This window comes from Propithecus coquereli, unplaced genomic scaffold, assembly GCF_000956105.1.
Source record: "Propithecus coquereli isolate 6110/MARCELLA unplaced genomic scaffold, Pcoq_1.0 Scaffold20, whole genome shotgun sequence".
Taxonomy (NCBI): domain Eukaryota; kingdom Metazoa; phylum Chordata; class Mammalia; order Primates; family Indriidae; genus Propithecus; species Propithecus coquereli.
In genome coordinates, this window is record NW_012144967.1 from 1263235 (window position 1) to 1277408 (window position 14174).

At 49.0% G+C, this 14174-nt stretch overlaps 2 protein-coding genes across 2 annotated transcripts in view; one reads left to right on the forward strand and one right to left on the reverse strand.

Moving 5' to 3' along the window:
* The window catches only part of IGF1R (insulin-like growth factor 1 receptor), a 300950-nt gene extending 298801 nt beyond the window's left edge, over window positions 1-2149 (forward strand). The window contains exon 21 of the mRNA XM_012643784.1: window positions 1479-2149. Coding sequence (XP_012499238.1) covers window positions 1479-1860 — 382 coding nt within the window. The 3' untranslated portion in view covers window positions 1861-2149. The remainder of the gene's footprint in view (window positions 1-1478) is intronic.
* Window positions 2150-12063: 9914 nt separating this feature from the next.
* PGPEP1L (pyroglutamyl-peptidase I-like) overlaps window positions 12064-14174 on the reverse strand; it is a 5202-nt gene continuing 3091 nt past the window's right edge. Inside the window, 3 exon segments of the mRNA XM_012643670.1 lie at window positions 12064-12225; window positions 12227-12374; window positions 13082-13308. Of these exon segments, the coding sequence (XP_012499124.1) occupies window positions 12064-12225; window positions 12227-12374; window positions 13082-13308 (537 nt within the window).

A 14174-nucleotide genomic window follows, 5' to 3' on the forward strand; every position in this document is an offset into this window, starting at 1 on the left:
CCGTGTCACCGAGAACTCCATCAGCCCCACCCTCACTGGCTTATGACCTGGGACAAATTATTTAATCTCTCGGTGCTTCAGTTTCCTTATCTGTAAAATGGGGATATATTATAACAAATAGCACCTGCTTCACAGACTTGCGAGGGTTAAAGTAGCTCCCACGCATACCCCGCACAACAGACTTCTGTTCCCTCGGGAGATCTGTCCTTGGAATTTGCCCAGGGGCCACGCATACACAGGTGGTCTGTTGGTCAAGTGATGGCCCGAGAGAAGGCTGGATGCCAGTTTGGGGTGCTTTGAGCTTCCTGGATATGGGGAGTTCCATTTGGCCACTTTTATTGAGAAGCATCTCTTTAGCCAGAATTTTAAAATAACGGAGTAGAATTGTCTGGTGACAACAGAGGTAGAAAGGAAGGCACTTGGATTTCGTGTTCATGTGAGAGAAGGCCACTGGTCCATCCCTCCTCAGAGCCACGGCTGCCCTGTACTGCGGCTGCGGCCAGCCGGTACCCTTCCCTTTGCTCCAAAGGTCTGTCTAGCTGGATCTCGCTGCGCTCTGGATGCTCGTCAAAGCCCAGGCCTTTTCTGGCCGCACCAGCCGCAGTGTTCCTCCTGCTCTCCTGAGGGGCTAGTCCATGGCCAGAGAGACTCCCTCTGGCCCAGGTGACTCTGAGGGCTTCACAGAGGTTTGCAGTCCAGGTGTCATCGTCGTGGCCCAGCTGGTGTGACTTGAGGCACAGCCCGGGCTGCACACTCTGCCCTTTGCCTGGCCCTATGCTTGTGGAGGGGACTCTGCCTGGGCTTCTCCCTCGCTAGCTTGTTGGGGTCTGGCCCCAGGTCTACACAGGGACTCTCGTTTGGTCCAGCACAGCCTGGATCATGGACCCGGGCCCTGCCTTTGCAGGGCATGCCGCAAGCAGGTGCAAGATTGAGACAGCAAACTTGGAATGTGTGCTCCTCTCTTACAACCCTGCCCCTCATACTGCCTCCTTCCTTGGGCCCTCAGCCAGGGGTGGCCCTGCACCGCGAGGAAGCTTAGAAATAGCATAGGCGGGACTCAGAGATCGCTGTCAGGGAAGCTGCGCTCACTCATCAGCCTTATTGGTGAGACACTGGAGGTTTCCTGCATTCTCATTCTGAAACTGATGTTTCATCAGTGGCTGCAAGAGATGCTTCAAATGGAAAGCTGGTTATTTTCATTTCCTAGCATTGTCACCATAAATAATACCTGTTAGGACAGACCCTGTGTGAAGCTAGATTTGTCCTCAGGAAACGAGAGTTTGGGTTTTGTGCCCTGGTGGGTCCTGGGTTTTGGGCTAAGTGACCGGAACAGTGAGAGATGAGGCGAGAGAAGCCGAAGGCCACTCGGGTTGTCCGGCAGAGAGGCAGGGACTTGGAGGGCTCTTTCCCGCGCACGCAGGCGAGGAAACCACAGCGCCTTGCAGTCCGGGCCCACCTTCTGTCTGTCTGCACCGCAGGTTCGAGCTGATGCGCATGTGCTGGCAGTACAACCCCAAGATGAGGCCGTCCTTCCTGGAGATCATCCGCAGCGTCAAGGACGAGATGGAGCCCGGCTTTCAGGAGGTCTCCTTCTACTACAGCGAGGAGAACAAGCCGCCGGAACCGGAGGAGCTGGACCTGGAGCCGGAGAACATGGAGAGCGTCCCCCTGGACCCCTCGGCCTCCTCGTCCTCCCTGCCACTGCCCGACAGACACTCAGGACACAAGGCCGAGAATGGCCCGGGCCCTGGAGTGCTGGTCCTGCGCGCCAGCTTCGATGAGAGACAGCCGTACGCGCACATGAACGGGGGCCGCAAGAACGAGAGGGCGCTGCCGCTGCCCCAGTCCTCCACCTGCTGATGCCCGGATCCCAGCCCCGCGCAAACAGTAACGCGTGTGCACACCGGCGGCGGGGAGGGGGGAGAGAGGAAGTTTAACAGTCTGTTCGTGAGCCTCCTGTACCTCAGTGGATCTTCAGAACTGCCATTGCTGCCCACGGGAGACAGCTTCTCTGCAGTAAACACATTTGGGATGTTCCTTTTTTCAATATGCAAGCAGCTTTTTATTTCCCGACCCAAACCCTTAACTGACACGGGCCTTTAAGAACCTTAATGACAACACTTAATAGCAACAGAACACTCGAGAATCCAGTCTCCTAACTCTCTTCCTGTCCCTCCCTCTTCTCTCTCTGTCTCTCTCTCTCACAAACACACACACACACACACACACACACATACACACACACACACGCCCCTTTCTCTTTCTTTCTGCTTCATAATGGAAAAATATTTGCCGCCAGCCTGGCCGGGAAGCCCTTTTTATCAGATTGAGGAAATGGCTGTCCCTGTGGCCCCACGTGACGCCTGCACACACCTGCCTGACACCGTAGGTCTTTATAAAAAACACTGAGATGGGAATTTTTAACTGTATCGTTAGCCTTTTTAGGGACACATGAAATTTAAAAAGGGCCGTCGTTCATCCAAGGTCGTTACCATTTTAACGCTGCCAAATTTTGCCAAAATCCTGAACTTTCTCCCTCACGATCCCTGCACTGATTTTCTCATGTCCAGAGGCACGGGGTGAGCGTGGTATCGTCCCTCCGTGGGAGAGGCACGTTGGTGATGCACGCCATCTGGCTGTCCCCTGACGTTCTCTTCAGTGTTCTCCACATTCACACAGGCCTCATTGCTTTCGACTAGGTAATGATTGTGGGGAGCTGGACACAATGGGACTGTCTCTCAGTGAAGACGGGGAGAAGCTGAACCCTGGCTTCCCTGCCCCACCCCCAGCCCCCGAGAATTCCGGAGGAAACGGGCCCTGCGTCCAGGCGATCGAACGCCTGCTCTCCGCCCCAGCCCCAGCCCCCTGCCCGGCCCCCAGGACACAGAAGGGAAGGGGTTTCCAGGGACTCAGCCCAAGCGTTATTGCAGGTTTGCAAGGAAAGAAATCCAAACACCACCACAACAGTGAGAAGAAAAGCCGTAAATGGATTCAAGCATTCTAAGCTTTGTTGACATTTCCTCTGTTCCTAGGACTTCTTCATGGCTCTTACAGTTCTATGTTAGACCATGAAACATTTGCATACACATCGTCTTTAATGTCACTTTTATAACTTTTTTACGGTTCAGATATTCATCTATACGTCTGTACAGAAAAAAAAAAGCTGCTATTTTTTTTGTTCTTTATCTTTGTGGATTTAATCTATGAAAACCTTCAGGTCTACCCTCTTCCCTTCTGCTCACTCCAAGAAACTTCTTACGCTTTGTACTAGAGCGCGCAACTCTCTTCCTCTTTTCCCGGTCATTGATACTTCTGCGACATGATTTGCCATGAACTGTTTGATGCCTTTTTATAAACACATCCTCCCCACCTGCCCCATTAGTTGTTTTCTCACCCGTAGGCTCTGTGGGCACGAGGCTGGTGAGGGAACGAGGCTGAAAGGAGTCTGGGGCCGCAGCCCCTCTCCTCGGCCACCCTCACGCGGCATTGGAGTCTGTTACAGTGCAAGACATGATACAAACTCAGGTCAGAAAAAAAAGGTTAAATATTTCGCACGTCCTCGTTCAGTGTTTATATTCACCCTTGTTGAGAAGCCTCACCTTCTCTTTCCCTTGCCTCTGTTTTGGTTGTGACACACATATATATATATTTTTTTAATTCTTGGGTACAACAGCAGTTTTAACTGCAGACACTAGGCATTCGGATGGCTATTTTTTTTTTTAATGGATATTTAATCCTTCCATCCCACGAAAAACAGCTGCTGAGTCCAAGGGTGCAGCAGAGCGGGCTCCAGTGGGCCCCGCCACGGCCTCTGCCGCCACCCTCACCAGACCGACCTACCTGTCTGTAGAACCAGAACATCCCACGGGACCTCCTCCGCTCCACGGGGAGTGGGGCCCGGGATCCGAGCTGGCATCCTCAGGGGTGTGCACAAGCCGGCGCCAGGTCTGCTGGCCAGAGCACCAGGTCGGGGCAGCGCAGACGCCGTGGTGGCCCAAGAGCCCCTTTGCCCCCTCCCGGGGGACCAGAGCTCTGGCGCTGGCCCGCTTTCCCGCGGCCGGGAATCCAAGTCCGTGGGGCCCGAGGGTCTTGTTTTGTTTAGTTTTTAGCACTTCTCACCAGAGTGATGACAGCACAAGAGTTGCTTCTGGGACGGAAATGTTTAAATTATGAGTGAGAACAAAGCTAAAATATGATGATTGCTAGTTGTGACTGGAGATTAAACACAAAAAAGAAAGTTTGCAGTGCTTTTTGCTTGTCAGCAGTTTCGGTCTCACTGCTTCCTCTAGCCTGTCCCATAGCGTTTTCCCTTTAAAAAAAAAAAAATAAGAAAAAGAAAAAAGTTAATTAAGAAGGTATTATATGTAGGAGTTTTCTTTTAATTTATTTTGTGATACCAGTTTCAATCACTGTAGAGACACCCCATTATGAATTTAAATACTGAGGAAAGGGTTTGTGTGCGTGTGTGTGTGAAGACGGGACAGTTTTTTGTTTTATGTTTTTTTTTTTCCAAACATTTATCTACCTCACTCTTATTTTTTATATGTGTATATAGCAAAAAGAATACATCTCACATTTCTTAGCACCTGACAATAGGCCGTTGATACTGGTAACCTCATCCACGCCACAGGCTACACACCCAGGTGACACAGGGAGAGGACAGGCCGTATTCCGGGGTCAAAGCGACACTAACTCCCCTCTCCACTCACTTCAGACAGCTTGCCTTTTTCTGAGATGTCTCCCTTCCTATTGCTTTTGTTCTTTCTTTTTCCTGACTTGGTTTCCTCAGAGGTCGTGAGGTGTTAGGCTGAGCAGGGCACTCGGCTGCCCCTGGCTGGTTGTCTTTGGAACAGACTGTTTTGTGCAGATTGAATGACCAACAAATGCCGGCATTGAGAGAGTAGTGGTTCCCAGGTTTCGAGGACGAAAATGTGCCGGGGCGGCAGTGGGCTCTCTGCGGGAACCCCGCGTGTAATTGTGCGGTGTCTGTGGTTCGCGTCCCGCGGCTGCTCCCCTCGCATCCCTGGACGAGGCCCGCACTGAGGCTGGACTTGCCGCTGCTGTTTGTTTGGTTCAAAGGCGCAGCTGCGTCAGCAATTCGAGAGCTTGGTCCACCTGACCTCCGTGCCAGCTTGCAGAGATCCCTGGCGTCACAGCCAAGCCCAGGCCGCGTGCACACAGGAGTGAAGTGCCCATCCCCTCCAGACTGCTCTCTCAACTTCGCCCTCCCCGCCCCTGGGGGGAACAGAGACCTACCAAACCTCCGGGCTCGACAGGCCAGTGGTCAGCACCGAGCCTCCCACCAGGGCTGTGCCCCCGTCCGTCCTGCTGCTCATAGGGGTGGACGGCACGCTCCCCGCTTCCAGAAGCTGCTCTTACAGGCACTGGTGATTTTATCTGGAAACGCGGTGGGTGGTTTTCCCCAAGTGTGACTGGCTCCTTCCCAGTTCCAGTACTGAGTTAAGATCAAGAGCCTTTTCCCTCCTACAGGAACACTTCCCTTCTCTCCCAAATCCCCGGGGATCTTAAGGTCTTTGACAAGCATCGTTTGATCAGGGTTTTCTTCTTCCACACTGTAGGTGACCCCTTGGAATAGTGGCCTCTCCTCTCTTTTGCACATACCTACCGGTTTCCACAACTGGATTTCTACAGATCATTCAGCTGGTTATAAGGGTTTTGTTTAAACTGTCCAAGTTGTTGGTGTCATTTTGTTTTTGTTTTATGTAGGTGGTTTTTCTTTAAGTAGACAGAAAACACTAACAGTGTAGTGCCCATCATAACAAATGCTTCAGAAACACTTCAATAAAAGAGAACATTTTGCTTGTGTGATGGTGCAGTCATTTTAGTGGACCAACCCACCCACCTTGACTCTACCAAGGCATCATCTGTCCACAGTTCTAGCCTAATTTCATGCTGATTTCCCACCTCTTCTTGATTTTTCTCTTTTGTGTGTTCCAAATAATCTTACCAAGCTAAGTTGTGGCATTTTCCATGCAACCTCCTCCTGACAGCAGCTCACACTGCTTGAAGTAACATGAACCACTGAGGCACATCATGGAATTGATGTGAGCATTAAGACATTCTCCCACACAGCCCTTCCCCTGAGGCAGCAGGAGCTCCTGTAGTCTGGAGACGACGTTGAACTTGAGCTGTGTGAGACCCGGACCACCCCAGGTCTCCTTCATGGGATGTCATGACTTTGACACGCAGTGGGAATGAGATTGCTCCCTGGAAGATAGAAGACCGTGTCTGTGGCCAACGCTGGCCTCTCCTTCCAGCCTATTTCTTATGACCTGGAAAACATTTCAATGGTAGGAAGAGTGGCTCCGTAAAATAGAAGAGTGGTCACTGTGGAACTACCAAATGGCAGAATGCTCGGTGTGAAGGGGCACGTTTTGTTGGGTTGGGATAACAGATGTGTGAGCCAAGCACGATGCCAGATTCTAGGCCAGTTTGTTCCACTGAAGCTTCTTCCTCAGCAGCCGCCTCTGTCGGCGGGTGGCTGTGTGCAGGCGGCTGCTGAGGCAAAGTCACACTGGGCTCAGGTGGGTGAGAAGGTGAGGATGCTCATCCAGGGTCCTCAGCTGTCACTGTTGGGTCCTCGCAGGGTGGCCAGATGGTGTCGATGGCCACTCCCTTCCAAAACACAGGCACCCTTCAGTTGACAGTAACCCTCCATGGTATGACTTGGCCCATTCCAACAGTCCCGGTAACGCACTGAAGGTTTGGGGTTTGTTCTTTGTTGATGTTACTTTATGTTGTCAGCTGTCTTTTCATTTCCTGGGCTAAGCGGCATTGGGAGACGTGGACCAGAGATCCACTCCTTAAGAACCAGTGATGAAAGTCAAACTTTCTTTCTCCACTCTGAAGTAGTTGCTAGTACAAATGAGAACTTCAAGAGAGGATGTTATTTAGATTGAACCTCTGTTGCCAGAGATGCTGAAGATACAGACCTTGTACAGGCCAGAGGGTTGGATTTTCGGCCTCCAGCTTACATGCTGGTTGGTCATCTGGAGAAATGAGCACGCCTTGATGGTGGAATGACCAGGCGGGAGGAAACCACTGTCACAGGGATCCCGACACGAAGAGGAGGATTGCGCTCAGGAGGGTGCAGGGCTTGGAAGAAGCATGGGCGATGTTTTGAACTTGATGGTTTCTGAAAGGTGTCAGACCACGTCAAGGCTCAACAGTCATCCACGGGCATTTGGTTCCAACAAATAAACCCAACATCCTACTCTGGAAACTCACCGCGGATTTAAGTCAAATTGTTCAAGAACACGAACTACATCGCACTCATCAGTTGTCAGTTCTGGGGCATGACTTTAGGGTTTTGTTTTATTTCATTTCTACAAGAACATAATGATCACTCATTTGTATGTCCATGTTTGTGTGTCCGCATCTTTCTGGTAAACATTGTTTTAATTAGTCACTCATTAGCGTTTTCAATAGGGCTCTCAAGTCCAGTAGATTACGGGTAGTCAGTTGACGAAGATCTGGTTTACAAGAACTAATTAAATGTTTCATTGCGTTTTTGTAAGAACATAGAATAATTTTATAAAATGTTTGTAGTTTATAATTGCCGAAAATAATTTAAAGACACTTTTTTTCTCTATGTGTGCAAATGTGTGTTTGTGATCCATTTTTTTAGGACACCTGTTTACTAGCTAGCTTTACAATATGCCAAAAAAGGATTTTACCCTGACCCAAGCCGTGGTTCACCCTCTTTCCCCCCATGCTTTGTGCCCTAGTTTATAACAAAGGAATGATGATTTAAAAAGTAGTTCTGTATCTTCAGTATCTTGGTCTTCCGGAACCCTCTGGTTGGGAAGGGGATCATCTGTTACTGGTCATTTCCCTTTGGAGCGTAGCGACTCTAACAGATGGAAAGAACCTCATTGGCCGTGGAAACAGCAGAGGTGTTGCAGCCCAGCAGTGCACGGCACTGTTAGCATCTGGTTTGGTTGGTCTGGTTGTCGTCACTGTCATGCAATGCCATACAGATTGGAAGATTTGACTGCACGGATGATGGTTTTCAGAATGATCACAGCATACAGATTGATCACACAAAAGGTGACAGTCTGGGGCACACAGGCCATTTGCTTCCATGACTCATGTCATGATTACTGCTTTGTTCTAACAAGGAAGAGAACCTATTTATTTTTATTTAAGGCAGAACGCCGAAGATACATTTTTCCAATACAGAATAGATTCTTTTTAATAATAACTACAACACACGAAATTAATTTTTAAAAGTTTGACTCCACGCCCTCTAGCACCCGATGGATTATTGGCCATGTCTACCCAAGTCCACAATGTCCCCGTCATTGGAAACATCTGGAATTTTTGCACTACGTAGGAGAAAGGTCCAGAAACGATTTGGTTTTTGTTTTCAACTTGTCATTCGGATGTTTGGCGTTGCACAGACACTTCCACAGGTGGAACAGATGCCTGGCAGAAACACCTGTCTGCTTTCCAAGCCAGTGAGGTTGGGGTGAGAGGTTTGCCAGAGTTTGTCTACCTCTGGGATTTAAAAAAAAAATCAAACCAGAAGGTGCGATAGAATGGATGCATCGCAAACAATGCATTTTCTGAGTTTTGTTGTTTAAAAAAAGTTTTTTAGAAAAAGTTTTAAAAAAGGTAATAACATGGCCAATTTGTTACATAAAATGACTTTCTGTGTATAAATTATTCCTAAAAAATCCTCTGTTTATATAAAAAAAATCAGTAGATGAAAAAAATTTCAAAAATGTTTTTGTATATTCTGTTGTAAGAATTTATTCCTGTTATTGCGATATACTCTGGATTCTTTACATTATGGGGGAAAAAAAAGAAACTTTGTCTATTTTGAATGGCTGAAGCTAAGGCAACTTTAGTTTCTCTTACTCTGCTTTTTTCTAGTAGTTAAGTACTACATGGTTTAAGTTAAATAAAAGAATTCTGTATGCATTTGTGTCTCTGATTCTGTTGCCTCCCTTTCTGGAAGCATCACCACGCTTCTGTGGCAGGGAAGCTGAGCCCGTGTGGCACGTGTGTTCACACATGGCACTTGCAGTGTTCTTCAAGAAGGCAGCGCCTTGCTTCTGACAGCTGAACCGTCTCGGCATGCAAATTGCTGGTGAAGACGAGAAGCTATTCTGTTTCTCTTAAATCAGCTGGAAGAAAATCTGAATACATAAAATACAGAAATCTGTACTTCATTTTTGACCGATTTGTAGATTTTTTTCCTGTACCTTCCACTGACAAAAGTCAGGCCATGGCAGGTTTGATCTGCGTGACTCCAGGGCAGAGAGGACTTAAATCCTTCACATTTCCAATGTCCTTGTTGGGACCTCGCAGCTGACATACCTCGTCAGAGGGTGTTGGTTACTTTCCAGCTGACGATTAGTGATCTCCGCTGCCCCCAGGGACTGTGTACTATCCAGACATCACTGTCTTTGTCAGGGGAAATTATTATCATAGGAAAAGGAAACAAGCTATAAACGTTCTAGAATCAGACCAAAGATGCAGAGACCTACAACATAAGGAGGACAAGCTAGTCCTTTCCTTCGATCGTGGGAAATTACACTTTAGTAACAAAATCAGCCCATTTGATGAAGAGCCGACTAGCGAGGCATGGGTTTAAATCACCTAAACAGAAAGCCTTGGTGTTGCCCCAGGGGTTTTGCTCACCATTGTCCCCAAGTGCCTGGCACTCTGAGGACCTTCACCAAGTGTCTGATGACTGAAGGAGGCCTCATTTCCAAGGCTAGAATGCCCAGGGTGGCCTACCCCTTTCCTCGGCAGGTGGATGCTGCACTTCCGGGGTGCTGCGGTGCGCTCTGCGCTTGGCCTGTGCAGCCAGAAGGGGCAGCAATTTCTTAAGACGAAGGTGCTGGGTCTTTAGAGGTTAGAACCTCTTCCCTCTGTGCCACTTCTTAAGACTCCAAACCTAGGAGGACCGCTTCTGTATTTACCCCACAGGTCCAGCTGTGAGTCTAGACTCAGGTGTCTATTTTGTGTGGTATCCATTGTCACCGGAGGACTCCCACATCTATTCTGTCACCGGGTGTTCACAATCACCCTGAAGCGGAAGGATTTTAATTACTCTGTTTTATAGATGAGCAAACACGCAGACACGCCCGAGGCCCCCCCAGCTGTTAAATCACCAGCCCAGGACTCGGCCTTTTATGCTGTTGTTTTCAAAGTGACTCAGAACTGCCAGAACTAAGCAGGCCTCAGCGCCTACGGACAGGGGTGCCAGGCCACGTGCACAGACCAGGGTGTGAATGGGCCTCGGGCTCTCCCTGGAGAACTTCAGAGGCCGCAGAGGGGAAATGATGGGGAAGCTCAGCAAGGGGAGGGTCTGGACCTCCTGTCGGGATAGCTGATAGTTCTAAAAATGAGTGTGGCACGGTGCCAAACAGTCTGAAATAACACAGAGCCTGGCCCTGGAGTCCTTCTGCTCGCCAGTGTCCTGGGACAGGAGTCAGGCTCGGGGAGCCAAGGGCTCTGGGCAGCAGCTGTCTGCCCCTTAGTACAGAAGGATCTGATGTCCACATTAACAGACACGCGGCCAGACCTGTGCATGCCACCAGCGCCATCCCACACCCCCCCACTGGCTTTGATCTGCCACAGTGTGACTTTGATCTGTTTTGCGTCAGATGATCCAGGTTTATTTGCAAAGTGGTTCCTATAAAGTCTACTCCAAATGCATAGGTGTGCTGCTGGCCTAGCAGCGAAACGGCACTTTTTCTGATAGTGGATGAGTCTGGGTACTAGGTGACTATGACTTTTTAAAAAGTGAAAACCGGTGGTTGTGAGCACACCAATGTAAGAAATTCCCCAGAGCTTAGCTACCTTCACTCACTTCCTCAAAAAAAAAAGCAATATTACCAATGAGGCTCCCAACAGAAAGTTGCCCTAGGAAACACTGAACAAGTATAACCTTGCTGGGAGCAGGTTGGCACAAGACCCAGTGCAGTGTCATAAAGGCAAAACAAAAGATGAAACGGAAAGGAGATTCTGTATTTTGGAAGTTAGGGCTAATACTGACCATAGAGAGAAGCTGAACCCAGCTATTAACCTTAGCTTTAAGACCAAACACTCCCAGTAGGAATATAAAATGCTGCTGCTGCTATGGAAGACAGTATGGAGGCTCCTCAAAAAATTAAACATATAATTATCACTCGATCCAGCGATCCCCTCTACACAGAAGAACTGGAATCAGGGACTCCAAGAGATATTTGCACACCAATGTTTGTAGCATCATTATTCACAATAGCCGAAAGGTGGAAGCAACCCAAGCGTCCACCTACAGATGAATGGATAAACCAAATGTGGTCTATACATACAAGAGAATATTATTCAGCCTTAAAAAAAAAAAATAATGCAATCCTGCCACATGCCACAACATAGATGAGCCTGGAGGACATCATGCTAAGTGAAATAAGCCAGATAGAGAAGGACAAATACTGTAAGATTCCACTTATATTAGATACCTAGAATCGTCAAATTCCTAGGGATGGAGGGTATCATGGTGGTTGCCAAGGGCTGGGGGAGGCAGAAAGAATAGGTAGATACTGTCTAATGGGTATAGGGTTTCAATTTGGGATGATGAGAAAGTTCTGGAGATGGATGATGGTGACCGTTGCACAGAAATTTAAGTGTACTGAACACTACTGAACTGGACACTTAAAAATTATTAAAATAAGTAAGTAGTAAAGGGGTAAAAAACAGAGAGAGAAACCTCAGCGGCTCCGAAGCTGCTCGCAGGACCTGAATGCACAGCGTGGCGTCCGGGAACAAGAGCAGGGGCCGTCGCCACATCTGTATCTCCACGGGCCACGTAGAACAGGTCTGTGGGCCCAGCAAGCTGGGCAGGATCGCACAGACAGACCCACTGCATAGTCTTTTGGAAGGGAGGTTACTAGAATTTCATTTCATTGTCACGAAAGCCATAACTGAAGTTAGTTCATCCCTTGTGAAATGTCCACCTTCCAGAGCGTTCTTTCTTCTGACAATAGAAGAAGTCTTTGTGATTTTGTTGGGCTGATTCAGAATTTTTCTCCCTCTGTGTGAACTGTTTTACAAGCAATTGTGGAGAAAGCCTCTCAAAGCACCGTTGAATCTCCACGGCGGATTGAAGCCTTCATTTTGTCTGAAGGAGCCGTCCCCCAGCTGGCTGGCCCTGGCCGGATTCGCGGTGGCTGAGTTTCCGAATCGGGCTTTGCGCCGGGGCCTGCTCACTCTCCGCCAGCATTTCGCGGATGATGACTTGCAAGGCTTTCCCCAGCAGGCTGGCCGGGAGCCCGCGCGACAGTGGAGGGACGTGAATGAGTGCGGCGTGCCCGTTCCCGTGGTGCAGGGACAGGTAATAGGTGTAATCGCAGACGTATCTGCAACCGCAGAAAACGCCACATTACTTCCCTGCCCAGCCTCGGACGTGGCAGAGTGTTAGCGGCAGTGGCCATGCAACATGGCAAAGCACGGCGAGGCGACGCCACCCGGGGGACTGCAGTTCAGTTCTTCTGCCTCAGAAAGAACACAGTGTGGGGTCAGCTGGGGCTGGCTTGGCTCAGTCTCATGGGCTCACGACCAGCAAGAGGCCAGGACAGACAGGGACCAGATTCTCAACCAGCTAATCCAAAACACCTTTACCCCAGCGATCCCTCTCTCACTCGTGTTTTCATTGAGTCATTAATTTATTCATTCCTTGGGGAGAGGAGAAACTGCCGACTCGGGGGCAGAGTTTGGAGAAACAAAGGTCAATCAATCTTTACCAGGGACTAAATCAGCATCGTTAACTCACAACTTTGGTCCCTCGAAAAAATCAAACTAGAAAGTCATTTGCTAAATGTTAGTGGCTCTCAAAATCTGCCTTCCCAACTCTTCTCCTGTGTTAACCCACCGAAGACCCCATTCCGGGAAGGGGATCTTGGAAATGAGACCTCAAGCAGGACAGCAAAGTGGGGCGATCTGGGGCGGCACTGCCTGACCAAGTGGCCGGCTGGACATACAGGATGGACTCTTGGAGGGAAGGGGGACACTGAAGACCAGTCCTTCTCTCCTGCCGGCTCAGGGCCCTGACACCCACAGAGTGTACCTGCCCGCATCTCGGGAAAAGGCCACCTGGACATCTCCGATGGCAACGCCCCTGCAGATTGCCTTCATGCTGAGCCCCGACGTGATCACTTCTGGGCCGCCTGGGAGGCACACACCACCCTCGGGCCGGAAGCCCCGGACGTCAGCATCCCGGTAGCCTTGGTTCTTGCCGCACTGTTCCAGAAAGATTGCCTTGGCAGAGGCGTCCATGCCCACGTGGACGGTGAGCTGTGTGGACACACAATAGCAGAGACATACCAGGAAACCAAGTCCCTGGTCACTAAATGTGCAAAAGGGCCAAACCCTGGTACAGCCTGGCTCCAGGGTGCAAAATATCCCAAACCCCAAATCCACCATGAAACCCTGGATGCCCCACCTGTGTCTCCTAATTAATATACTCGGAACAAAAAGCAGCCGGGGTTTTTTTTAGCTGAATAGAAACCCATGTTGCACTTACATTTAAATACTTTTATATTTCAAAATATTCTTACGGGGCATCATATTCTCTCTTTTGGTGGGGGGGAGTGGCAAGCTGGTATCTAAGACTGCCAGAGCAGAAGCTTAGTGTTTTCGTGGAATTGTTCAACTTCTTTTTTTTTTTTTTTTTTTATTTTATTTCTTTGCCTCACCCTAGCGAGGGTTAGAGGTGTGCCCTTCCCCTCTAGGAGAATCCCTGGTTCCATAAGATCTCTATTTGTTGTTGTTTGTAAGCTCAGTCCCAGAATCCAGAAGTTCAACTTCTTTTTTTTTTTATTTCGGGATATTATGGGGGTACAAACATTTTGGTTACAAACTATGACTTTGCCTTACCCAAGCCAGGGCTAGAGGTGTGCCCTTCCCCCATACAATGCTCACCGCAACCATTAGTTGTGAGTTTGCCCGCCTCCACCCCCTCAACACCCAGTGAATATTACTACTATGTGAGCACCTTAGTGTTGGTCAGTTAGTACCAATTTGATGGCAAGTACATGTGGTGCTTATTTTTCCATTCTCATATTACCTCACTTTGAAGGATGGGCTCAAGCTCTATCCATGATAATATAAGAGGCACTAGATCATCATTGTTTTTTGTAATTGTGTAGTATTCCATAGTA